The following is a 24,100-nucleotide window of genomic DNA, read 5'->3' as shown; positions in this document are numbered from 1 at the left end:
TGCTTTGTTTCACGTCCTGTTCTTAAACTTGTCAGAGACTATTTTGGGACGTCTACCTTTATGACGGGCTGAGCCGGGCTTGGCTGAGCTGCTCCCGGGGTCACCTCAACGCAGGAACACTGCCTGCCAGGGAGGGGCTGCCCCCACCCCCAGTGGTGGGTCACCTCCACCATCACCCACAGTAAGGAGACGCCCCCTGAGCGGGCCTCGGGCCGTCAGGCCCTGGGAGGAGGCAGGTCACTCAGGGCCAGCAGGCCCTGACCACAGTGTCCATGTCCTGTTGCTTCAAGCCTCATCTCTCTCTTAAGTTGAAAACTACAGAAAAAAGCAGGTGAGAGTGTTCTGGGCTCTGAACTCTTGGTCCTTGCAGCCCTTTAGGGGCCCACTTCTTGGAGGCCCTGGGTCCGTGTTCATGCTGCCCAGAGAGCCCCTCGTCTCTCCTGCTGCCCAGCAGCTCCCAAGCACCTCCTTCATGCATCTCCTCCTTATGGGGCAGGGTCCCTCAGGATCCTTCCCAAGCTCCTGGCTTTGCCCAGGGAGAGGGCACTGGGGTTTGTGTGGACAGAGGGGGACAACTCTGGTGGTGGCCCTCACGTGGCCCAGACCACTCTGCCCTCAAGGTGTGGCTCCTGGGTGTTTCTACCCCTCGCCCCTCCCTGCGGGCCCAAGGGGGCTTCCCACATGGCCTCTTGCACGGGATCTCCAGGAAGCTGGGTCCTTCAGAGGAGCATGCCACACAGAAAGTGACCCCAGAGCCGACTAAGTGGGCACTCAGAAGAACCCCTGGCCTGGAGAGCATGGTTCTGGGGGGCCAGATTCACTGCCCAAAGGTCCTTCATGAGTCCTGAGCTGGGTCCTGGGGTCTGAGTGAATGCTACCCACAGGGCCCCAGCACAGTGGAGGGCCTGGGTTTCAGCAGAGCTGGGCCAGGCGCTCATATGTCACAGGCAGGCAGGCGCCTTGGCTGCAGCTGCAGCAGTGGAGGAACAGCTGGCCACCTGCAGGTGGGAGGGTGTGGGCTCCTGCCTGCCTGCCATGCACTTCCAGCCTCAGCCAGCAGGGGGCACAGCAGGGCTGGGTGGGCAGAGGCAGAGGTGGAGGTGGGTACCTGGCCCAGCCCCTGGTAGATCAGACATCAGCCGCTTTTCTGGGGAATTTGTTTCCTTCCCATGTAAATCTTCCTTGTTGGAGATGGGAGCCAGGCTGCAGCCCTGCCGCACAGCAGGAGGGCTGGGTGTGCATCCCCACCCTCCTTAGCATCACAGCCTCCGGGTTAGTGCTGGGTTGCCTGGCGGCTAAACGCGGGCCTTCATAGGGTGTGTGTCTCCTGTTCTGCAGTGTGTTCTGGGTGCAGACTGATTAAAAACATTCCGCCTCGCAACTCAACCCAGTGTGCTTATTTGCTTGGAAGAGATGAATCAGCGATTTCAGAGCTGACTGCATTTTAAGACTTCATATTAATAGAAAGTTATTCCTGGGGGTTTTCTTGTTTTTATGGTGGCAGAATAAACATGGGTTTAAAAAGCATCCCCAGCTAGGCATGGTAGTGCACACTTGTGATCCCGGCTACTCAGGAGACTGAGGCAGGAGGATCCCAAGTTCAAGGCCAGCCTTAGGAACTTAGCAAGATCCTGTCTCAAAAGATAAAAAGGACTGGGGTGTGGCTCAGTGGTTAAGCACTCCTGGGCCCTTCATTTAAGAATAAAAAGTGTCTGCACTTGGGAGCCAGGTAGCAGGAAGCTGTGGTCACCATCTCTGATCTGCTGCCTGAGGATGACCCCTGATGGTGAACAGTGCTCCTGAGCCCGAGTCTCTCCTCTTCCCTTCCCCCAGACCACTGCAGGGAAGACTCTGATCCTTCTGCAAATGACACCTTTTGGGGCAAGGAGATGCCTTCATGAGGCCATGGGGTGCTCACCCTGGCCAGGAGCCACCGCCACCCTAGAAGTCAGTTTGGAACAGCTGGCCAAGGGGCGCCCCCTGGTGGCAGAATTGGGTAGGTGGGGCAGAGCTCACCACCCTGAGGTCCTGTGCTGGGGAAGTTCTCCCAACAGCCTCTGGCTGATCGGGGAGCTCCTAGGGAGAGCCTGCCCTAGCATCCCTCCCACCCTGTCACCAGGAAGGCCACTGGTGTTGCTCTCACCCAGGACCCAGCTCATGGTGCAAGGAGGATGGGTGCTGGGGCTGGTGGGCCTGGCAGACTCTTCCAGTGTGCTCCAAAGAGTGGTGGGGAGGAGGGAGCCAAGCTGGGCTCTGAGCTCAGGCCAGGGGTCCCCTCCAGGTACCTGGGCTGTCTCCTGGATGAGGAGGTGCACGTGGCTTCTAAGGGTGAGAAGCTGCAGTGGCCCTGTGAGCGCTGTTAACTTGACAGCTGTCCTGAAGCAGACCCATAGTTGGGGTCCCCCCAGTTATTGCAATTACTGCAAAACCGGACCAACGGAAGACTGAGGTGCTGCTTGAGGCCACCTGCCCCTGCCGGAGGCTCCTCTGCCCTTGGAACAAGGCACCTCTCGCCCCACAGTCCCCGCTGCAGCAGGAGGGAGAGTCGGGGGCTCAGTGGTCTTGGTAGCCATGTCCCCAGCCCTGCTTGCTGTCTGTGTGGGTGTCAGTGACACCTGCAGTGCCGTGCGGGCCATGCTCCTGTTGACTTCGCTGATCACCCACAATAAGTATCTTCACGGCCAACGTGTGGAAGGGTGATGAGCTCCCTGGAGCACCTTGATTTCATTACTGTGCCGTGCTCAAAGCCACGTGGCCTGGCTGGCCGAGCAGTCACTGCCTGCTGTCACCCAGCCACTGGGCCTGGTCACTGCCGCTGTTGGTGGCACCTGGTTCCTTGAAGATCTGCCTCATGAGGGAAGAGCCAGGTCCTGTTCAACCCGAGGACCCGGCTCCCCTCTCATTCTGTGCCCTGTTCTCTTGGGGCCCTGGGCCCTGGGGCTCCCTGCAGGATCCTGAGGGCCAGCCTTGGGCCTTGGCCCTGCTCCTGGGCTCCTTCACTCCTAGATGGTGACTTGCCGGCTGCTGGCCTGGTGGGCACTGTGATCTCATGGCACCTTGCCTGTGTGTGACACTTCAGCAAGGGGCAGGCTGACTCAGGGGACCCAGACACCTGCCGCACATCCAGCCCACTTCCAAGTTACTGCCGCTGGGCACCTGGCAGGGCCCTCTGGCCTGGAGTCATGGTCTGGGGTCAGTGTGCCGAGGCCGTGCTGCTGTGTCCCCACAGACACGGCTCTGTTCTCCTACAGTTGCACAGGCCAGAAGTCTAAAAATGGGGCACAGGGTTAGTGCCTGCTGGGGGCTCAGGGGAGGGTCATCTCCTACCTTTCCCAGCCTCTGAAAGCGCTGCGCTCCCTGCCCCCCCCCCCCCCCCCGTGTCTTCCATCTCAGGGACTCAGACCCTCCTGCCTCTCTCTTGTAAGGTGGTGACACTGGACCTCCCAGATAACCCAGGGCCACCTTCTATCTCAAGACCCTCGACGCCATTCTCACGGGTTCCTGCAGGAGGATGTTGACACCTTGGGGCCATTATCTAGCAGACCACGTCCACCACGGGTTGGGGTAGGTCCTGACTTGGTCACCCCCCCCAAAGCACCTGAGCAGCGGATCACACTTGGGCCTCAAATTTCAACCATTGCAAAGACTCCACCGGGCCCTCGCTGGTATGGTGGGGAAGGCTGGCCTCCACCCAGGTCCACCCCGGAGCCACGTGGCTGGGGACTTTCAAGCCTGGGTCACAGCCAAAGTGACATGAAGGGCCTCCCCACTGTGCCAGAGCAAGGACAGGAAGGGGAGAGAGGCAGAGGGTGCCAGGGAGCGATGAGCAGGCTGCAGAAGGTCGCCTCTGGTGACTGCAGGCAGGGCTGGCCGCAGCACCTCCCCAGGGTCAGAGCCCTTTGTGCCTGTTCATGCCCATGAGCACCCTGCTCTTGCTGTGCGCCCATCACCCACCCTCCACACCAGAAGGACCTCCTTCGAGACCCTCTTGTTCCCTCAGTGTGCCACGGGTGGGGCTCCGCGCTCGTGTCCTCTCAGCCCCACCCTACCTAGAGTTCCACCTGCACACCTAGAGCTGCCGACTCAGCTGGCCCAGGCCTCACCCCTCCTGTGTGGTGGCCCTCAGCCCAGCCTGGAGGTGGCTCCCAGCCAGGGGGGCCAGGAGAGGACGGGACTGGCCTGCCCCTCTGCCCTCTCTCTTCGTAATGCGCTCTTGAGCTGTGATTCTCGTGCTTGCGGTTGACCCATTCCAAGTGCAGAGTCAGGGTCTGCTTCTAAGGTAGCTCTGCTGGAAGGGACTCAACTTAGGCCTGGACAGGGGCTCCCCAAATCCAGGGATGTCCCTGAGCCTCAAGATCTGACATTTTTGGAAATATGGTTTTTGTGATCTAACTAGATGAGTAGGATGTGGCTGTACAGAGTCAGGACCCGAGACATCTGGTGCCTCCCAAGAAGGTGGCCGTGTGACTGCGATCCTGGGCCTGGCAGCTCTGGACAGCTAAGACAACAGGTGACTTCCAAACCAGAGTCCCTGTGGGACACGGTGAGCCCCTGGGACCAGGACTGGACCCTGGACAAGGCTGTGGGTCCCACTCCCGACCTCCTGTGCTCCAGCAGCAGGGCTCCCCTGCCCACTGCTAGCAGGGAACCCAGGCAGGGTCCGCAGAATGGCACTTTCCCCATCTGCCTCCAGGCCCTGGTGCTCTAGGGCCACCACCCCCGGGTGCCAGCAGGCAGGCAGTGCCTGGTGGGGGCGGGCGCTGTGCATTAGCTGGAAGGGGGTGCTTATGGGTATAGACGCTGCCCTGTGGCTTAGTGACCTAATGTCCCGCAAAGGTAGTGTCCCCACGAACACAACTTCTTTGGGAAGGAGGGTGGTTGCGGATGGCTTAGTCGAGTCACTGGGGTACCGTGGCCCCTCCTCCAATGGCTGTGTCCTTAAAGAGGGGAACCTGGACACACGGAGGCCTCAGGAAGACAGGCAGGAGTACGGCAGGCAGCACCAGGAACCGAGGTGCTGCCCAGGTCCTGGGAGGGAGCCCAGCCCTGCATTTTGGGCCCCTGGCCTCTGGCACTGGGGAGAGCAAGGTCCTTTGTTCCGTCTCTCTGTGGTGCTGGTTCCTGGCCCCAGGAGGGCGGTTTGCTCAGAGTCGGATGTCCAGGCCAGGAACCCCTGCCCAGGGTCTGTTCTTGGGCTCTTGGAGGGCCAGATGTGCCCACAGCCAAAGCAGATGAGGCGGCCATGCCCTGCCCACCCCCATCAGCGCCCACCTGTGTGGCCAGGTGGCCTCCCTCTGCTCTCGGTCTTCATGGCTTCCGCGGCTCACCCTCTGGCCACACATAGAACCACCCGTCTGCTGCACAGCAGTTCCTGACCCCAGACTGACCCCCTCCTGACCCCTGTCCTCAGACTGGCAGACCAAGGTTCCCAAAGCTTTTGATTCTGACATCAGCCAGGGCAGGACAGAAGCCACCCCACAACTCCATGTCCCAGCAAAGGGAGGTGACCAGGCTGCAAGCCCATGGACTCCCACTGGTCCTGTGAGCACCAGGGTCCCTGAAGCAAAGCCTCCCGACTTGGGCATCCCCAGGACCCCACGGCTGGCTGCAGGCAAAGCCATATCCGCAGGCATGACCCTGGCTGGATGCGCCTGGGCTCCTGAGGGTGTCACCTGGCCAAGCCCCTAGCCTGCCTCCCTGGAAGGGCCAGTCCTGCCAGTATCCAAAAACCTCAGGGACATCTCCATCCCTGGAGTGCATACCCAGAGGCCACCACACTTCCCAACTGGCTGTGGTCCTTTCTTCTGGGAGATCCTGAAGCTCAGGCCCACCCCAGAGGAGTGACAGCATGCTCGTCTAGCGACCTGGTGACCCTGACAACGCTGCTCTTGGATTACTTGACCCTGTGGGCACACAGGTGAGCACTCCATGGGGAAGAGGGGGGAGGAGGAAGGGGACAGGCCCCCGCTGCTCGGCAGCCCAGGCCAGGCGGCAGCCTCCTGAGGAGAGGCGGGGCTCACCTGCCCCATTCCAGCTGCCCTGGGGGCCTCTCCTTGTCCTAGCAGGTCAGCCTTCCCCAGAGCAGTTCTGGCCCACGTAAGCCTCTCCACCCAGCATGCTGCGCAGGGCGCCGGGTGCCTGGGTTCTGACCTTGCTGCTCAGCTCAGCACCAGCCCCTCGGTCGGCCTTGTCTGAGCTCTACCTGGTCATGGGGCCGCACCTGCTCCCACAGCACCTGCAGTGTCCTTTAAGCGCCCCATGAAGGAGCTGGAGAAGGTCTGGGCAGGAAGGCCGAGTCTGGTCATCTGTGAGGACAGCCCACACATCTTGCTCTGCCTGCTGTCCTCACATGGTCTGGGAGAGGGCACAGCTGTGGGAGGGGGCAAGGGAAGGACCTGGAGAGAAGGGTGTCTGCAGAGCTGCTGTGCTGTGGCTGTGGAGCAGCGTCCAGCTGGGTGCGGGCCGTACCCTACCTGCACCCTCTGCTGCCGCTGCCAGGAGCCCTAAGGGGACTGTGGACGTGCGCCTGTCCTGGAGCATCAGAGCCCAGGTCTGCGGTCGTCTTCTTGCACAACGTGCGTCCAGTGATGTTCTTGCTCTTGTCTAAGGAGAGTCTAATGTCACCTGTCGGCTCACCCTGCCCCGTGACAACACTGTCTCTGATGGCAGTGAGGGCGTGGCAGAGGCACCTGCTTCGCTCCCCACAGGCAAGGACACCGCAGCCTTCCTGGCTGCCCACCAGACCCCTCTCCTATAGACAGAACTCAGCACAGCGGGTGGGCAGCCTGCTTGGCCAGAACGGGGACCTGGGGCCTGCAACACTGCAGGCTCAGGGAAAAGTGACACGACTGGGAACCTGCAGGGTGGCTGAGAGGGTGACGGGGGCTGGGGACCAGCACTGGGCTCAGCTGGGGGCTTGGGTGAGGTCTTGGTGCTCAGGGTGGGGTAGCTCCTGGCCAGCATACGTCTGGCGCGTCGCACTGTCCAGGTCTGGGTGGAGACGGTGCCCACACAGGGGAGTTCTGTGTGGAAGCAGAGTGCACCCCTCACAGGGGGCCACGCTCCGACCAGTCCTCACACCTGCCGGAGCTGCCCGCACCTCCTCCCCGCCCACCACCCAGACTGGAGCTCTGTACTAAGCTGGAGAGGCCTAGTCCCTGGGGGGGCCGCCTGTGTGCCTGCTGCCCTGGCTTCTGGTGCCATTTGTCCCAAGTGCAGGACACTTTGTGGGAGGCATGAGCAGGACCCCGCGTTGTCCTCAAGGCTCTCCAGGACTGTGAGGGCGGGAAGTGGTCCACTCTGGTGTCCTGCCCGTGGGTGGGACTCCCCACCCGGGCTTCAGGGCCCATCATCCTGAGGCCTGGACAGGACTGGCACCATCCTTACTGGTCCAGGAGCTCGACCAGTGTGACCACCAGGCTGCTGGGCACCTGGACCTGCTCTGGCTGTGACAGGACTGCTGGCTCATCCAGGGGAGTCCACTGCAGGGTACCCACAAGGCCCCTGCCATGAGCAGGCCCCTTGACAGCGCTCACCCAGCCTGGAGCCCTCACTCTGCCACTGCTGGGTGGTCTCAGCAGGACGGTCCCCCAACCCCTTCATCCTGAGTGTCCCTCCACACAGCCATCTGCCACCCCAGAGGGCGGTCATCGGAACAGCCCACAGTACACACGGCAACACGACCTCGGTCCCCAGCAGGGGCAGCCAGCTCGCCTCGTGATGCCGGCACCACTGGGGCAGGTGACAGCTGCGGGGCCGCTCTGCCCCCGTCACCTGGACTAGACCAGTGCCAGTCTCCCCTCTCCAGAGGCACTGACACGTCCTGCTCCCACGGCCTTCTAACTCCGAGCCGGGCTGCTGCTCTGGGCTCCCCAGTTCCTCTTCCTGTGCCTCCTGCTCCCTTTCTGGCAAAGATGGGCACTTGGCCCTCCCCAGACCTGAATGGCATTCGTCCACCCGCCTTCCCCTGAGGTGTCCAGGCAGTGGGAGGTGTGGCCTGGGTGGCATGTTACCAGTGTTTCTTTCTTTCCTTACTTTACAGCACTGGATGGAACCGGGCCACGCACATGCTATCAGCAAGCGCTCTGCCAGTGAGCCGCTCCTCAGCCCTCAAAGCATTCTTGAGTTCCCGTGGAGGGTGAGACACCTGCCCATTACTGACCCAAGGTCTCACTGGGCTTCGTCACCCGTGACCTGGACAGCCTGGGTCCTGCAGCCGCAGCCCTGACACACATGCCCTAAGTCCCAGGGGCAGCTGCAGGTCAGCGGCCCTCAGGAGCACGTCTCAGCATGACCCTAAAGCAGAGAAATGTAGCCCAGTCTTTTTTTTTTTGCAGGGGTGCTGGGGAATGAATCCGGGGTGCTTCACCACGGAGCACACACCCAGCCTTTCTGTTTTTAACTTGAGACAGGGTCTGTAAGTTGCCCAGGCTGGTCTTGAACTTGCTGTCCTCCTGCCTCAGCCTCAGTCACTGGAGTCACAGGCGTGCCACCATCAATACCCTAACACTGTGGGGGCAGACATGGCTTCCCAGCAGGAGGTGGCCTCCACAGGAACCACACAGCATTTTAGAAACAGGCTCCCAGACACCTCCCTTCAGGGCAGCGTGGCCCCGCAGAGCTCCAGGGGTTTCCCTCCCTGCCCACTCTGCCAGGCTTGCTGCACCGAGTCTGTCACACTGGGTGCTGCTGCCTCTTGTGCACATCTCTGTACCGGTGCCAAGTGTGCGAGCATGTACCAGTAGACCCAGAGCTAAGCTCAGGACAGGGCTTACGGAAGCCGGTGCAGCGGAGCACGTGGGTAATCCCAGTGGCTCAGGAGGCTGAGACGCGAGGATTGGGAGTTCAAAGCCAGCCCCAGGATTGGCAAGGTGCTTAGCAACTCAGTGAGACCCTGTGTCTAAAATGAAAAATGGGGCTAGGGAGGTGGCTCAGTGGTCGAGTGTCCCTTAGTTCAATCCCTGGTTAAAAAAAAAAAAAAGAAGAACTGGGCTTACTGAGACCTTCTATTTCCTGGAGGAGGCTGAGGCGTAGGGGGCCACGGCCAGAGCGTGGGAGAACCTGGCCTTCCTGGCCACCAGCCGATGGCTGAGCACGCTGGCCTGCTCCACAGCCCTGTCGCGTCAGTGCTGAGAACTTCAACCCAGCGCCCCCGGCCTATCTCTAGATGGACTAGGGTTCAGACAAACAGCATCCAAACAAAGGAGCAAGTAGTAAAGACATGAAAATATATTTAAGGAGAGTCAGGGTGGGGCCCTTTGAAAGTAATTAAGATCATAAATCGGGCAGGAAAATACCATCTCCAGGACACTGGAACCGCCACGTGACAGCAGCTGCCTCCCAGAACCCTCCGGGCCATAAGGGGCTCGGCAGAGGTGACGTTCTTCGCTCGTGGTCCCAAACCCGTGCTGCACTCAGCAGAATCCTGCAAGGGTCCGTGATGGGAACGCAGGGGACTAGAAGTAGGTCAGCTCGTCGTGCTTGGCCTTGTTGGTCTGGTAGGCGTGCAGGGTCAGGGGCTTGTTCTCGTGCGGCAGGCTCCGGAACACCCGCAGGTGCACGCACTTCTCATCGCCGACGTCCACCTGCGGGAGAGTTCTGTGAGGGCCGGGCGAACCCCGGCTCCTCCTTCAGGGGCAGGACCCCACGCCACCCCCTGCCTCCCCCAGAGCCCCTGGCTGGCCTGGTGCACATGCCCACCCACACACACACAGCACCATGCTTATCTAAGCACCCGTGGTCCCCCAAAGTGGGGGCAGCACCGCGCCCTGGCGCCAGGGACCCCGGCCCCAGCACCCACCTTGATGAAGAAGTTTGTTCCCGCCACCACCTGGCTCTTGTAGGACACAGCCTGGAAAACAGGGAACTTCTGATTTTCTTTCTCTTCAAGCTGGGACTTCACCTGGCAGGGGGACAACACAGAAGGAGTCTAGCACCAGCCCCCAGCACAACTGTGCCTCACAACCCGGACACCGCAACTGTCCACCCCATGACAGTGCAGAAACCAACTCCTGCTCAGTTCCACCAGTCTAATGACACTATTCAGAATGGCTTTCGCCCTTTCCCGTGTGGGCGTAGGACATTTAATATTTTCATTACAACACTGTAGACAAGTTCATACCGCTTTTTTTCCCACTCAATATGCAAATACTTCATTTGAAAGAGTATAATTTTTTTTAAACCAGGGACTGAACCCAGAGGTGCTTTACCATTAAGCGGCATCCCCAGCCCCTTTATTTTTAAATTTTGAGAGAGGGTTTCGCTATGTTACTTAGGGGCTCACTAGATTATTGAGGCTGGCCTCGAACTTGTGATCCTCCTGCCGCAGACTCCCCAGTCACTAGGATTACAAGCATGCACCACCATGCCCAGCTAATATATCATTTATTATTATTATTATTTATTTATTTATCTTTATGTGGTGCTGAGGATCGAACCCAGTGCCTCAAGCACACTAGGCAAGCTCTCTGCCACTGAGCTACAGCCCCAGCCCTGTGTACCATTTTTATCTAATCCCTTATTTGTCTTTTATTTATTTGGTACTGGGGATGGAACCCAGGCCTTGAGAATACTAAGCACACAGGAAACCACTGAGCTATACCCCAGCCCCAATCTTTTAAAACTTTTTGATTAACTGAGATCTTTGATGTTTAAATGTAAGTTTCCATTTCACAAACACATCTCAGTTCCTTTAGCATCCTTCTGTGGGCACAGAGGCCAAGCCTAACCTTGCCACAGGCAGCAGGTGACCAGCACTTCGCCTGTATCTTGAAGTGGTTGCTTTAGGACATGCAGCTATGCCAATGAGTGAAGGGTGAACATGCTTTTGAGTTGAGGCTGTATCCTGGGGACTTGACCTATCAGAGGCCAGGAGTGTGGCTCGTGCAGACTCTTGCCAACCTCGAGGCCCTGGCCTCCATTCCTAGCACCCCCAAAACCAACAACATCCCAGAAGCTGATAATCCCAGAAGCTGATAAAGAGCAAGTTTGTTTTTAAAAAACACTTTAAGGGAGCTGAGGGAGCAGCGCAGTGATTAAGCACTTGCGTAGCCTCTACAGGCGCCCCGGGCTCCATCTCTAGCACTGCAAAGTAAAGCAAGAATTATTTTAAAACAACTAACATGTTTATGTGTAATGTAGTTTCAGTGTTGTGGTCAGGTGTGGTGGGGCACACCTTGGTCCCAGCTACTCAGGAGACTGAGGCAGGGGGACTGCTTTAGCCAAGGAGTTTGAGCCCAGCTCTGGCAACAGTGAGACCCTCTCTCAACGGAAAACAACAGAAAGCAAAATGTGTGTGGGGCATGTAGGAAGTGTTCTAGCCCCAGTACCCCAAAACTAAAACACCAACGGCCGAAGCTCTGTGGATGCATCCCTGCTGGCTGGGGCACTGGGGCACTGGGTCCCTCGACTCTGCAGAGACTGGGCTGGTTCTAGTTTAGCAAAGCAAAGCAAGTGGGCGGAGGCCCCAGCCAGGACATGAGGGGACTGTGCAGTCTGACTCAGGCTCTGTCACCGAGCAGCACCTCCAGGGAGGGTCCCTGATGGAAAGACAGATCTCTGATGGAAGCACTGTGCTGCACCTGGGGGGACATGCAGGGACAAGTCCCAGCTGTCACTTGTCCAACAAATCATCCAGGAGCTGAGAAGATAAAGCTGCTCTCTGCCCACCTCAGGAGCAGCAGCCTGAATAGTGAGCAGACCCAATGCAGGTGGTGGAGGACTGCGGGGGCCTGGGCCAGGCAGGTCCCTGCCTGCTGAGGAAAGCTTCCTGGTCCTGTTGGCAGGCTTTCTGAAAGGCCACAGTCGGCTGGGAAGCTGCAAGCTACCAGCCCTCAGGGGATCAGGTGGGGCCCAGGGGCAGGGGAGCCACAGGCAGGGTCCCTCTGGGCTGGGGGAGACTCCTCCGTGCATCTGCTATGGCATGCAGGACTCCATCTCCCTCTAACTAGGACTAGTCTCTGATGTCCTTTCTCATCTGCAAAGGGGAGAAACCGCCATCACCAGAGTGCTGTGGTGACAGGAGGTGCTGGGCAGGCGTCCCTGTCCCCTCCTCACCTCAGAACCCATCCTGAAAATTCCCCTGCAGCAAAGCTACTGCTAACTTGAGACAGCCACTCCTTGTCCTGGCTGAGTAAGAAATGACAAATCACGGAGCCAGGAAACTGGTAGGGACGCTGGCTCAGAGGGGACCTTCTCCAGTGTGGCTCACAGGGGCCCTGGCAAGTGCATTCTCGGCAAATTCCTCATTTTCAAGGTCTCAGTGGACTGACTCACTACCCTTACTACAGTCAGATGACCCAAACCACCAAGGCAGTGACATGGTGAGCCAGTCACATGCCAGTGGGCTCAGGAAGCAGCAGCCAGGATTCTACATGAAAAAGTTCCACTTTTCCTCTTACTCAAAACCCTGAGCCTGTCCTGCTTGTGAAGGATCCTGGCTTTGCTGATGAACAGCGAGGGGGAACCCTGCCAGGGCAGGTGCAGAAGGGGAAGACACCGCGTTTCAGATGGGAAGAGGCCCGGGAGGGGGACCTCTGCCAGCGGCTGTGGGCAACCCGGCCTGGGTTTTATTTTGGTTTTGTACTTTTTACTTGGAGAAAAGTATAAACTCAGTTTTAAAAACGAAGCTAGAATAAGCGCAGCCACAAAACACGCACAGGCCTCTCGGCCCCCACTGCGTCGCGCTGCCCCGCGCGGACGGCCGACTGCCCAGGGGCAGCGTGCGCTTCCAGCGCCCAGCGCCCGCCCCCTGCCCGCCCCGCAGCCCGACGCTCGGATGCCGACCCCGGCCTAGGGGCGACCCAGCACGGTCCTGGGCCTCGCGTCCCCGCTCTGAAGCCCGCAGCGGCCCCGGCTTCCGCGCCCAGGACTCGGGAACCCGCCGTCTCACCTGGTCAGCGATGTCCTGCGTCTCGGCCGTGGCCGGCCGCGTGGCGCTGGGCCCCCCGCACATCATGCTGGCGGCGGAGTCGGGACGGAGCAGACCGCGAAGTGACAGCGCAGGACCTGGAGGAGTGGACCCTGCGTCCGCCCAGCGCCGGAGTAGGCGAGGCGCCCTCGTGACCGGGCGAAACCAAAGCGCGGGGGTGTCCAGCAATGTCGGCTAGGAACGGGGCGCGGGCGGGGTCTCCCAGACGCGCGCGCCAGCGCCCGCGCCCACGCACGCCCACGCACGCCCACGCACGTCCACGCACGTCCACGCACGTCCACGCACGCGCGCATGTTCCGGCTGCGGACCCAAGGCCCGGCGAAGGAGCTTCCCCCGTCCGAGTTGGTGTCGTCCTCCAGGTGGTCAAGTCACGAGGACCTGGCGGGGGCGCGGCCGGGTGCGCGGGAAGTGGGAGCGGGCGCCGCCCTGCGAGACGGGTCCTGAGGTGCGCCCCTTGCGGGGTGGACACGAAGTAGGGTCAGACACTCACGAGGGATCTGGGGGTCCCGGCCCCTGCGCAGTGAGCGGAGGTGTGCATGCGTCGTACCACAGGGTACGGTGGTGGGCACGAAGTGCAGTGGGACTGCCACACCCTATTGTCCTGCGCGGCTAGGGGCCCTGGCAGCCCGACCCTGCCGCCAGGTGCCAGCCAGTACTGCGGGGGCCCAGCAGGACTTGAGAGATGCAGAAGGCAAGGGGAGAAGCGGGGGGCCCAGAACAGCCTGGCTGCCTGGGTAGCTCCTCTGCAAGGCCCGGCCCTTGCCCCACTGGTGCCAGCTAGTTATGTGGACTGCAATGGACATCAGGATTGTGTCACCTGGGGATACAGGGAATGTGGAACAAGGGAGGATGCCGGGGCCCAAGAAGGAGAAGGAAGTGACTCACTTGGCCTCAGCCTGGAATGGGGCAGGGACGTATCCAAGGAATTAGGAAAGGGCTTGTTTCTGGTGGGATCTGGGTATAGGAGTTGGTTAGACTTACCATGGGGGAAGGGAAGGGCTGCCTGCTATATTTGGGACAGATACGTGCTGGGTGCTGCCTGGGCTAGTCTCAGAAAGATCCAGCCTCCCCCTCACCCTCTAGGGCTGCTTTTCGGTGGACACTGGTCTGGTCTACTCCAAGGTGCTGTCTCACTGTCCCAGCAGAAGCAGCTCTGAGGGGAGGTGGAGGGGGGCATCGGATGCTGCAACTTTCGGAAGGTGGGGAGTCAGTGCAGTTGGCCTGAGGCCGGGGAGGGACAGACTCCTTTGATTATTGAGTGAGGATTCCATCCCAGTAAAAATGGAGATCTCTGTGTAGAAGAAAAAGCATCAAAAAATAGGTAGCCAAAGACAGAGGCAGGGAGGTTTGTCCCATGGAGATTTCCTTGTGTCTGATCCTCCCTCTCTGTTGGACCCGGGTTATCAGTGCCCTCCTTTTACAATGGGGACTAAATTATGGAAACAAAGGCCACCCCATGAGAACCAACACTTAGAAAGCGGGTTTATTAAAGGCTTGCTGGGCAAGGGGCTGATGGCCCTCAGTAGAGACTGAAGGTAGGCAGGGGAAGGGCCTCACTGTGGACAAAGTGAGGCCCAGCTGTGTCCTGATGGTGCTCACTAGAAGAGGGCTCTATGCACTTGACTTAAGGGGCATATTTGAGGCTCGCTGTTTGGTCCTAAGTTGGAAGTGGAGACAGACATTAAGAAGCAGCTGTCCTGGCCTATCTGGGCCAAGAGCAGCACATAACTGACCCAGGGTCTGGCCTGCTGGCAACTCAAAAGCCACTCCTGGAGAAGCAAGAGTTGGTAGGAAGGAGTTAGGTTTATTTAAGGGTGGGCGCCTTGGGAGATGGAGGGGCTATCATTCTAAGGCTCAGTCTTGGGGGCTCAGGGGTGCACAGGGCTTTTATAGGGAGAGTATGGGGTATGGGTCTCCTCCTTAATTGGTTACAATGGCTTGATGGAGCTTGACCTCCTGGGGCTAGTTTCTGTAGTTTGATTTATTTATTTTTGGTGCTTGTGATTGAACCCAGGATGCTTTACCACTGAGCTACATCCTCAGGCCTTGGTATTTATTTATTTATTTTGGTACAAGGGATTAAGCCACCTGAGCCACATCCCCAGCACTTAATTTTTTTTTTTTTTTTTTTTTAGTTATAGGTGGACACAATACCTTTATTTGTTTTCATGTCATGCCAGGGATTGAACCCAGTGCCTCACACAGCTAGGCAAGCACTTTATCACTAAGTCACCACCCCAGCTTTATCCTCAGCACTTTTTATTTTGAGACAGGGTCTCGTTAAGTTGCTTAGGGCCGAAGTTGCTGGGGCTGGCCTCAAACTTGTGATCTTCCTGCCTCAACCTCCTGAGCTGCTGGGATTTCAAGGGTGCACCACCACACCTGGCTTGTTTTGTTTGTTTGTTCCTGTGATGCTGGGGACTGAACCCAGGGCCTCACATATGCTAGGCATGTGCTCTACTCCTTTGAGGCGGGTCTAATCGCCTCCTCCTGCCTGGCCTGCTGGGTAGCTGGGATCACAGGCCTGCACAGCTGGCTGTGGAGTTCTTCAGACAGATTGCTTTCTTGCAGGTTACACCTCAGAGCAGTGGACACAAAGCTAAAGACTTAGGAAGGACGCTAGGAAAGTTACTGGAGGCTCTGGTCTCCATAAGTCTAGAAGTTATGGAACAGTTAACATCATAACCATTTAGGTGGGGCTTCTTTTTGGAGCTTGGAACTCAGGGCAGAGGGGAGGGGGCAGAACACCTGCATGAGCTTGCTGGGGCAGGGAGGGGGTAGCCTTGCTGAAGGCAAAGGGGTTGGGGGCTCTGTAGGAACAGCAGGGCTTGTCGTCTGGCTTGTACCTGGTCGTGTGAGTGGGTTTTCTGGCCATTTGTGGTCTGGCTGCTCTGGGTCGTATTGCTGCAGGTGTGGGCGCACCCAATGTACATGAGCCAGAGGGCTGGCTCTGAGCCCACCTGCCAGGGTGTGGATGCAGCCCTGGTCCCTGCTCTGTGGTGTGGGACTGCTTGCTGGACCTTTCTGTGGGGATGACACATAACCAGTCCCAAAGGCTCTCTAAAGGACCAAGTAAGTGAGTGAATTAGCACCCGGACACACAGAGCTCCAGAGGAGCTGTGAGCCTTGTCATCGTCACTGTTGCTTGTGTATGCACTGAGTTTTGCTGGGTTTTCTGTGGGTCGCTCTGGAAATACTTATATTCTGGAAATATTTGTACCTCTTTCCTTGGTGCCACTGTTTTTCATCTACAGGAGCCGGGGAAAGAAAGAATCTCCTGTCTCCCCACCAGAGTCACCCTGGCCCCACCACAAGAGCCTGAGCATCACTTACATTTGAAATCTGTATTTGGAAAGATCAAGATCTTGAAGTCAAACTATTTTGAAGTCTCGCCTTGAAACCCCTGCTTTCCCAGGGTGGATCCCCTGCTTTCCCAGGGTGGATCCCAGCTGTATTTATTCATTTGTTTCTCTGAGAGTCTCACAATCCGCCCTGCCCCAGGCGAATCCACCTTTTGTTAGCACTCCTGTGCTAGTGACTCATCTACCTGTTCCCAGTTCCCATCAAAAACATGGTCATCAGAATTCGTACCAGTTGAATCCCAGTCTGAAACTGGTTGGGAGAGAAAGAAACGTTGACAGTTTAAACAGCTGGGCCTTTATTAATGTACAACTCGCCCATTTCAAGGGAAACAGCAGAACAGAGGTCAGGTGCCAGTGAGGGGGGCAACCAAAGCATGGGGAGTCCACCCGAGCCTGCTGCTCTGGGACACCCACGTGGGGCAGGTGGTGGCTTTGTCTCTGAGATGGGCCCTTCTAAGCCGGCCATCTCTGAAAGGACAGGGAGCTCACAAAGATGAGGGTACGTCAAGGGCAACATAGACGCCACTCCTACTTCCTAGTGGTGGCAGAGTTTGCTGAGCTTAGAAGCGTTCGCTGGGACCCCACTTTGGGGGGATGCCTGCTGTTCTTGTCCTGACCACCTCTGTCTCCGTGTCTCCCTGGGCGCTTTTGGGGATTCCCCTGTGGACAGACAGTTTTACAAGTGGGAAGTAACAGCTGTGGAAACAAGGCGGGAACAAGGCGGGGCTGTAGGTTGCTGCCCTGTGTTGGCAGGAGGGAGTGATGTCTGCTCCCACCTCCACGTCTGCCACAGAGCAGGGGTTGGAAAGTACTTGACACCTACACGCTTAGGAAATAAGAAAACAAGACTTCAAAATTAAAGTTGTCAAGTCAAACAATTATCACAGGAAAATTAATGGCTGCTAGAAGATTTATCAATAAACATGGCCCTCACAGAAAGTGGAAGCAACTGCAGTACCCGGGCTCCTCCCACAGCAAGGAGCACTGTAGTTACCAGGGAGTACTCACAGGACAGCGTGCGGGTGCAAGTGCCATGTGGGTTCCTGGGCCCTTCCCCTGGAGACTCCAGGGGTTCAGATAGATGCCTGTAGAACTGAAGGGCATAGACTTCACATAAGCCATCCTGGCGGGTGGGACAGGTATTTTAAAACTCACCTCTGCAATTTTCTGTATCTTTCTGAATGTATTCTTGGAGTTCTGGGGATTGAACCCAGGGGCACTCTACCACGGAGCCTCATCCCCAGACCTTTTTAATTTTTATTTTGAGACAGAGTTTTCTAAGTTGCTTAGGGTCTCACTAGTTGCTGAAGCTGGCCTCAAACTTGTGATCCTCCTTCCTCAGGCTCCTGAGGATTACAGGAGTGTGCCATCATGCCCAGCAAGGAAAGAAAAAAAAAGACCTTTTTAAAAAAAAAAAAAAAAAAAAAAACTTTTGAGACAGGTGCATTGGTGCACGCCTGTAATCCCAGCACCTTGGGAGACTGAGGCAGGAGGATTTCAATTCAATGTCAGCCTCATCAATTTAGCGAGACCCTGTCTCAAAATAAAAAATAAAAAGGCCTTGAGATGTGGCTCAGTGGTTAAGCACCCCTGGGGCGCTTCCCCCGTACCCCCCCCCAAAAAAAATTTCTTTTAGGAAAAAAAAGTTGTTTTATTTTAGAATGTTATGCATTTTGAGAAGTCAGTGATGTTGTGGGAACATGCTCGGTGTTAGTGAAAGAAGTTCACAAAATTAGCACTATGGTGTGATTAAACTATTTTTTAATTCTATACATAGAAAATAATGAATGAACACCTAGGCTTTGTTCTTTCAGGCCCTGGGAAGCTCCTTCCCCAAGTCCTGTAATAAGGGGTGGAGGGAGATCCCGCAGGGGCACCACATCCCAGCTTGCGAAGTGTCCTGGTTGGAGCCTAGGGCACCACACCCACAGGTACTGGGACCTGCTGGACTCATGCTCTGCCTTCTCATTCATGCCCTGGACCCAGCGCTTGACCTGGAAGCTTCTGTGTCCATCTGCCAGAGGGTCAGCACGGCACCTCCCTCGCAGAGGGTTTCTAGGTTCCGTGAAGGTGCGCCTGAAGTTCTGGGCACACGGTGGGCCTTCCCGAGTGCAGTGGACGTTGTCTGTCTTCCTTTCCTGCACCTAGAGTGGACTAGATGGTGTTCGCCAAAATGTCACATCCATGCAGGACCTGCGAGTGTGACCTCACTTTGGAAATGAAGTTGGTGAGAGGTTGACTGGTGCTGGCACTAGAAGTCAACTTGCACTGTTCGTCCTCAAGGACCTGACTGAAGAGAAGCGGGAGGGAGGGCACCGCTGAGCGGCAGCCACCCGATCGCCTCAGCGGTTATCTTAGAGGAACAGGAACGCCCAGAATGCCAGGTGACCTGGAGAGAGCATTGCAGCCACAGTGAGAGAATTGATTCCTGCAAGGATCAGTGACCATGCTGGTGCCACCAGCTGTGGTAAAAATGGGTCCCCAGGAGCCCCATCCCAGCCTCTGCACCTGCGGTCTGGGAGAGACGGAGTCTGGGGACAGCCCTCCACCCCCACCTGTGGTTTGCTGCCAGTCAGGCTCTTTCTTCTCCGTCCATCTATCTCCTGAGCTGTTAGCTGTTAGCAGACTTTTCATGGCACAGAAATAAGGTCTTTGCAGATGTAATTAGTTAAGAGGAGATCCTGCTGGACCAGGGTGGGCCCTGAGTCCAATGGTGGTGTCCTGATAAGAGGAGAGGACACAAAGAATGGCTGGTGAGGTTGGACAGAGGGAGAGGGTCCAGTGCAGACAGGCGGAGACTGGAGCTTGAGTGCAGCAGCCAAAGCCAAGGAGCCTGGAGCCCTCAGGGGGCACGCCCCAGGCAGCCTGTCAGCTTGACCCTGGACTTCTGGCTTCCAGAACGTGAGAAGGAGTTCCTGCTGTGTTGAGCCAGCAGGTCTGTGGTAGTTGTCACAGCACCCCCAGAAATGGTACTTCCTCCCTGTTTGTCACATATATGTTCCTAAGCATGGGAGTTAAGCTGTGCTTTTAGGGATGTCATATGCATACCTGGACTGGCATGTTTTCATCAAGTTGAGCCTGGAGTTGAAAGACCAAGGCTTAGGAAACCTCAGGGCCCCTGATCATGGAGTGTTGACACTAGAGGACAACAGGACAACCTCAGGGCAGGAAGTGGGTCACCGTGATGTTGCAGGGAGATCAGACGTTGGAGTTTATTATATGTGGGACAGTGTGCACCCTTCTGTGCTTGCTGAGACCCAGCAGGCAGCTTTTTTACACACTCATCAGTGAGGCAGTGTTCTGGTTGCAGGAAACAAACAAAAATCCCTGCCTATGGGAGCTGATAGCAAAATGTAGTGTCTATGAATTTGTAAAATTATTGCCTTAATCAAATTCTTGTCAGATTATCTCCTTTTTACAATCTTCAAATCTTTTATTCTGAAACAATTTTAAAAAATATGTGCAGAAGCCAGGTGCAGTGGTTCAACCTGGAATCCGAGTGACTCAGGCAGGAGGATTCCAAGTTCCAGGCCAGTCTGGGCAAAACAGAGATGAAACTGGAGTTTGAGGTGAAACTAGATTCTCTGCTTCTGCTGGTGGGTGGGGTGTGCATCACCTGCAGGCCTCTGCAACGGAGAAAGCCCGTTTTAGTGTTAGCAGTGAATCACAGTCAGCTCAGAGGGTGCAGCTGGATTCCTCCCCACCACTATCCAGTGGTGTGTGGCAGCTCTTAGTGATGGGCTATGCCTTGGTGTCACAGTAGACCCCAGCAGCTCACTGACAGTTTCTTTATGGGTCTTGCAAATTCAAAGAATGAAATCCACAGACAGTAATGGAAGGCAGGAGTAAAAGGACTAGGATTTATTCACATGAAAATAAAAGAGGGTGAGAAGGGACCCTATTACAAGTTGTCTTCCAAGTGTGCTAGTCTAGGGACTTATATAGCTCTTGGGTCAATGCTGGTGGTCTAAATTATGCCCATCAGTGCTTGGAAAAGTACCAATGCTATTGGTTAACCCTTAATTCTGAGCTTCCTGATAACCTTCTTTCAGATCTGGCCCCAATTCTGTTTTCCCACCACTTCAGGACAAGGGCTTAGACTCAACAAGAACCTGACTCAAAATAAAAAGGATCAGGGATGTAGTTTGGTAGTAGAGGTCTTGGGTTTCATCCTAAGTACTGGGAAAAAACACAGAGCTCCTGCCAGCTCTTCCTGTGTCCCCAAAGGCTTACATCTTACACAATGGTACAGTAACCCAAAGCAGGAAGCCAGCACAGTGGTACTGTGCCAGTGACTGGTCTGTGACCCCTCACCTTCTCCCAGCACCCCACCAGAGGCCCTTTTTCTGGTCCAGGCTTCTCCCACACAGCACTCTGTTTGAGAGGAACTGGGAAAGTTTCAGTCATTTTGAGGAATATTTCTTAGGGCATCCTAAGAACATTGATGTCTTAGCTCTGGCCATGCCGTGGTCACTTCATGAGGGGGGTGTCTTCTGATCTCTTTATTGGAAAGATATTGCTTTCCCTTTGTTGTAAGTCCTTGGAAACCTGGCACACGTTTTCATACTTTTACCCACTAATTTCATGTATTTATTTTTTGCGGTGCTGAGGATGGAACCCAGGGCTGCATGCATGCTAGGCAAGCACTCCACCCCACTAATTTCAATACCCATACTGGATGGTTCTGTCACAGTCAAGTGGCAAGCTGATGCCCCAAGCCTCAGTTCTTTTGTTCCCACAAAAAGAAATTTAATGGCACACACGAAAGGCCGAGCAAGAAGTGAAAGTAAAATAGGGCTCAAACAAAGAACACCCTCAAGAGAGAGAAAGTGGGTCATCTCCGAGCAGAGAACAATAAATTTATTACAGTTCTATGTTTGCCCTAGGAACTGACATCACCTTCTAGTCTTTACCCAGCATATGTTTACCTCCCCCTCCACACGGTGGGGTGGGTTATTGCCTAGTTGGTTCTTTCAGGAACTGCCATGGTGATTATGGTGGGGATTCATCTACAAGTCAATCCTGTTAATGTAGTTGCTGTGGTCGGTGACCAGACCGACTTTATCTTAGCTCACTGGTGTTACTGAAGAACCGTCTCCTCTGATATACACCGAGGAACCTAAGGCCATCAATCTAACTATGCAGTGATCCCAGTTAGCCCAGCAGGAGTCAGCCCCACTGATCTTTCCTTCTTTCCTTTCCACATTTCTCAGTTGGCTCCTTTGTGTCCACCTGTTTACTCTCAGTTTTAGAACACCTGTTGTTTTTCTGTAAGTAACTCAATTATTCATTAGTCTTAAAAGCAATTTGAAGAACACTGGTGACCCTACTTATGTTATTAATTTGCATTTCACTGCTCATTAATACATTTTCCTGAAGAGGAATCATTGTGCATTTATTATACTTTTTTTTTTAAATTGGTACCAGGGGCGCTCAGCCACTGAGCCACATCCCCAGCCCTATTTTGTATTTCATTTAGAGACAAGGTCTCACCAAGTTGCTTAGCACCTCACTTTTGCCGAGTTTGGCTTTGAACTTGCAATCCTCCTGCCTCAGCGTCCTGAGCCACTGGGATTACAGGTGTGTGCCACAGCACCGGCCCAAGCCCTTTTTATATTCTACTGTGAGACAGGGTTTCGCTAAGTTGCCAAGGCTGACCTGGAACTTGCAATACTCCTGCTTCAGCCTCCTGAGTTGCTGGGATTATAGGCATGTGCCTCAGGAGGCTGAAGCAGGAGGATCACAAGTTGGAGGCCAGCCTTGGGATCCTGTCTCAAAAAGGGCTGGGAATATGGTTCCATAGTTAAGTGCTCCTGGGTTCAATCCCCAGTACTAAAAATTAAATAAGTAAAATTGTAATTGAACACAAGCTATATTCATTTGCACAGAATTTATGGCTTTTTTTTTTTTTTTTGCCATAATACAAAATTATTCAGCATACAAAACTGAAAATATTTTATCTGACTGCTGCTCTTTGAAAGGCCTGCTTTTGGGGAGCCTGGAATTCAGGAGAGTTCCCACATTCTGAGAAGAGGGTATCATTGCCTAATCCATACAAACAATATGGCTTATGATGAACACCTGCTTTCCTGTTGGCAGTCTGACATTTTGGTATGTGCCAAGAAGTTGCTACGTGACTAAATCATCTTTTTTTTTTTTTTTTTTAAGAGAGAGAGTGGGGGAGGGAGAAAGAGAGAGAGAATTTTTTAATATTTATTTTTTAGTTCTCGGCGGACACAACATCTTTGTTTGTATATGGTGCTGAGGATCGAACCCGGGCCTCACGCTTGCCAGGTGAGGGCGCTACTGCTTGAGCCACATCCCCAGCCCGTGACTAAATCTTAATAAAACCCTAGGCACTGGTCTCGAACAAGATTCCCTAGTTGGCAACATTTCACACAAGTTGTCACAACTCACTTCTGGGAGATCAGGAGCATCCCATGTGATTCCACCCAGAGGTCTCAAGTGGGCTCCCACCTGGCCGCCCCCCACCCCAAGCACCTTTTTTTCCCTTTGCAGATTTTGCTTTTCATCCTTCTGTGATAAATCACATGAACTTGAGCACTTGTCCACTTCCCTACCTGACCTGGCTTGGCCCTCCTCTTCTACAATAGTCAGGCGAGCTGTTTGACTTCTTTATTTTGGTGGTGGGGGGCATACAAGGGATTAAACCCAAAGGCACTCTATCACTGAGCCACATCCCCAGCCCTTATTTTTTAGTTTGAGAGAGGGTCTCCCTAAGTTATGAGGACCTTGCTAAATTGCTGAGGCTGGTCTCAAACTTGTGATTCTCCTGCCTTAGCCCTCCCACGTCGCTGGGACTACAGGTGAGAACCACCATGCCTGGCAGTTTTCTTGCATTCTGGTGAATTTAGTGATCAGCTCCCCAGCCTGTCCATCGTGTAATGTCAGGAACTGAAAACTACTCAATGAGTGAGTAACAAGATGGCCCCAGGAAATGCTGATCTTTGATCTTGAGATCTGCAGAAGTGAAGAGCATCTTGTGACTAGGTGATTAGGATATGACACCCGTTACTCACCTCCCACATAAACCACCCCTGAACTGGCCTCCTGGCAAGAGGGACTTCGGGCAGTCAGCTTCTCAAACAGACCCACCTTCCTGTCTGTTGACTGACCTGTGATGTGCTGAGCGGCCAGATTCAGGTCCCTAACCTGAGTCCGAGTGTCCGCTGGTCTTGTGAGTCCTCCTAGCAAATCTTGGAGCCCGGCGTGGTCCTTGGCTCTAGACACTCGGGGTCCCCTGACACAGGGCCCTTTCGAGGTCAGCTGGGTCCCCTTTTACAAACACAGTGTCACACCCAAGAGGTCCTACAGCCTTTCTGCGTCCACCAGCATCCCGTCTGCACGCACGTCTTCCCAACCTCCCCAGACGGCGCTCACGGCCCGTTCGGTGGCCCGGCTCTGCTCAAGCTTCCTAGGCGCGTCCGGCCCAGCTCAGGGCCCGCCACTCAGGCGCCAGGTTGAGGAGCTGAAGAGCCCGACCCGTGGCCTGGAGTGGCGACGGCCCTTCCCGCTCTCCGCTCAGCGCTGAGGCGCCGGGCCTGGCAGAGCACGGGATAGCCTCCGAGGGCTCCTCCGAGGGCGCCCTCCTGGGCCGCGGGGAGGGCATCGGGGAGGGCGGCGCGCCACCTGCTCCCTGACCGCGCCGGTCGCCCACTTTCCCAGCCCTTGGGGCGACGGAGTGCATCCTAGCGGCGTCGCGGGGGGCTGACGCAGGCGCGCGGCGTCGCGGGAGGATGACGAGAGACGTCGCGGGAGGATGACTCAGGACGCGCGCTGTCGCGGGAGG

General features: G+C 55.8%; 1 protein-coding gene across 1 annotated transcript; it reads right to left on the bottom strand.

Annotated features, from left to right (window-relative positions):
• Positions 1 to 9,213: 9,213 nt before the first annotated feature.
• Cstb (cystatin B) lies at positions 9,214 to 13,084 on the bottom strand. Its single transcript, XM_076868240.1, has 3 exons — positions 12,890 to 13,084; positions 9,800 to 9,901; positions 9,214 to 9,584 (listed from the first exon to the last, which is right to left on the bottom strand). The coding sequence occupies exons 1-3, from the start codon at positions 12,953 to 12,955 to the stop codon at positions 9,456 to 9,458; spliced, it is 297 nt and encodes a 98-aa protein (XP_076724355.1). The 5' UTR covers positions 12,956 to 13,084; the 3' UTR covers positions 9,214 to 9,455.
• Between the last annotated feature and the right edge of the window lie 11,016 nt (positions 13,085 to 24,100).

The sequence above is a fragment of the Callospermophilus lateralis genome, chromosome 10 (genome assembly GCF_048772815.1).
Source record: "Callospermophilus lateralis isolate mCalLat2 chromosome 10, mCalLat2.hap1, whole genome shotgun sequence".
NCBI classification, from domain to species: Eukaryota; Metazoa; Chordata; class Mammalia; order Rodentia; family Sciuridae; genus Callospermophilus; species Callospermophilus lateralis.
The sequence above is the reverse complement of the archived record's forward strand: the minus strand, read 5'-3'. Positions and strand labels throughout refer to the sequence as shown.

Excerpts from the sequence above, each read along its gene's own strand:
- Cstb (XM_076868240.1), bottom strand. The coding sequence starts at position 12,955 with ATGATGTGCGGGGGGCCCAGCGCCACGCGGCCGGCCACGGCCGAGACG. Across the intron at positions 9,902-12,889 it reads CGCAGGACATCGCTGACCAG|GTGAAGTCCCAGCTTGAAGA; the intron begins GTGAGACGGCGG and ends TCCCCCTGCCAG. Across the intron at positions 9,585-9,799 it reads GAACAAACTTCTTCATCAAG|GTGGACGTCGGCGATGAGAA; the intron begins GTGGGTGCTGGG and ends ACTCTCCCGCAG.